A 2500-nucleotide genomic window follows, 5' to 3' on the forward strand; every position below is an offset into this window, starting at 1 on the left:
CAACAACAACAACAACAACAACAACAACAACAACACCTACTACTACTATTACTACTACTACTGCTACTACTACAACAACAAAAACAAAATACTACTATTACTATTACTACTACTACTACTACTACTACTACTACTACTACTACTACTACTACTACTACTATTACAGTAACAAAAAGGAGGCAGTAGGCACCTGCCGAAACGATAATTACTCCCAGTGAGGTCTAAAGCACTGGATCAGGGGGAGCTGTGAACTTATCATTAAGCCCAGCTATGACCTCACTGAACATTTCCCTTTGTGTCTCACAACACAAAGGGGTAGTCACAACCTGCCCTCTAAGGACAACTCTCTTCCTTCACATAAAGCTACAAGCACCTAATTACACACACACCCTTCACTCAAAATTCAAAATTATCATGGCGATTCCTACACCAGCCTCAGAATCCCCATGTGGGAAGGGGACCACAAATGTCCCCTGCTCGGACTGCTCTTCTGGTTTTGACCCCAAGTGTCTTGACACCACCCTCAACTTTTTCTTCATTAAATTCTTCAACATTCGCGGCCTTAAGTCTAATTTTCAGTCTGTAGAACACCACCTTTTCTCTACTAAACCTTATCTTCTTTTCCTCACTGAAACACAGGTGTCTGAGGCAACTGACAGTAACCCCTTTTCTGTTCCCTCCTAGTTTCTCTATCCTCATTTTCAATTCAAAGCTGGATGTTGCGTTTATGTGCACAGCGACTTAACCTGTTCTCGTACCCATGCTCTTGAATCTTCCGAGTTTTCCACCATCTGGCTACGACTATAGAGTCACTCTCAAACTAAATTTATCTCTGCTGTACTCGTATACCTCTCACCTAACTCCTATGACTATAAGAAATTCTTTGACTGCTTAACTTCAAAAGTGGAGCACATTCTGACTCTCTTCCCTTTCGCAGAAATCTCTATTCTTGGAGATTTCAATGTTCACCACCAGCTTTGGCTTTCCTCTCCCTTCACTGACCATCCTGGTGAACTAGCCTTCAACTTTGCTATCCTTCACGACCTAGAGCAACTGATGCAACACCCTACTCGTATTCCTGACTGTCTTGGAGATACGCCCAACATTCTTGACCTTTTCCTAACCTCTAATCCTGCTTTTGCTGTTACTCTCTCTTCTCCGTTGGGCTTCTCCGCTCACAATCTCATATCTGTATTTTGTACTATTGCTCCAATCCCTCTTTCTTCCAAACCTATGTTTAACACATCCTGTTTTCGTGTTATACATGATTGAGAGGTGCCCCACAAAAGGTACTTAAGCCTAAGAATAAAAACTTAACTTAATGTTAACAATAACAACAACAAAGATAACGACAACTACAGCAGCAGCAGCAGCAGCAGCAGCAGCAGCAACAACAACAACAACAACAACAACAACAACAACAACATCAACAAAAATACTAAAAAATAAAAGGCCCACTGAAGGTATCATTCTCTAAAGAGTTTTGAAATTTAATATGATTATGCAGTAGGGCAAACAGGTGAGTCCTCGTGAATCACACCGTATGTCAACATTTTCACATACACCAGTCAGCCTTTTAAAAAGACGTGAATGCTCAGATTTGAATACCCTTAAAGATATTTTTCGTGTATTTATTGAACATCCACACTATAATATACTCGTACATATACTATCTCTCTCTCTCTCTCTCTCTCTCTCTCTCTCTCTCTCTCTCTCTCTCTCTCTCTCTCTCTCTCTCTCTCTCTCTCTCTCTCTCTCTCTCTCTCTCTCTAAAAGTACCAAAATGAAGAACAGGTAATAAAATATTTCGAAGGTAGCTTAACGCTGGTCAAATGTATGAAATTTTGGGAATTTGATTTCCTGGCGCCAATAGCATGAAAGGACGGTTATGAAGGGCTTACCTGAAAATGTCAGCTCATATATCAGTGTCAAGTTCAGCAAAATGTAAAGACGAAACACGTAATACTTACATACGTTAGTGAATAGGGTGGCGTGACTGACAGGACGATTTGAAGGGTATAAAATCATGAACCAGGGTCACAGGACAGCACTCATCTCCGGAGTCTCATTGGGGAAAGATGGGTTACTGCACGCGGTGGCTGTCGATTGTTCTCTGCTTCTCCGCTCTCGCTGCCGTGAAGGTAAATTCTGAGTCGTTATATAATGACCTGGAGAACTCCACTGCCATCAAGGTGTAGATTCCTGTATAATGAAATTACAAAGTGCAGTGAATTTCATGTATATAGATGGAACAAAAGATGTGCATGTAACATACCCGATGACACCGTTTCATTGTTATTCAGGTAAATAAGGTCATTAAATAGCTTTGCAAACTAATCGAATAGGTATTTGTTGGCAGTCATGCTGCGTGGAAAGGAGAAAAATAAGTAAGTGAAGCCTTTGTCTTAAGATATGCGTAACTGAGTTTGAAATACGACTAGAGAGCATTTGAGAAGCTAAGACAATCAAATAATATATGCATGTCTTTCTGTTCCTCGAA

At 40.6% G+C, this 2500-nt stretch overlaps 1 protein-coding gene across 1 annotated transcript in view; it reads left to right on the forward strand.

The window, feature by feature from the left end:
* Positions 1 to 2030: 2030 nt before the first annotated feature.
* LOC135107451 (blastula protease 10-like) overlaps positions 2031 to 2500 on the forward strand; it is a 24371-nt gene continuing 23901 nt past the window's right edge. The window contains exon 1 of the mRNA XM_064017325.1: positions 2031 to 2141. Coding sequence (XP_063873395.1) covers positions 2079 to 2141 — 63 coding nt within the window. The 5' untranslated portion in view covers positions 2031 to 2078. The remainder of the gene's footprint in view (positions 2142 to 2500) is intronic.

This window comes from Scylla paramamosain, chromosome 15 (genome assembly GCF_035594125.1).
Source record: "Scylla paramamosain isolate STU-SP2022 chromosome 15, ASM3559412v1, whole genome shotgun sequence".
NCBI classification, from domain to species: domain Eukaryota; kingdom Metazoa; phylum Arthropoda; class Malacostraca; order Decapoda; family Portunidae; genus Scylla; species Scylla paramamosain.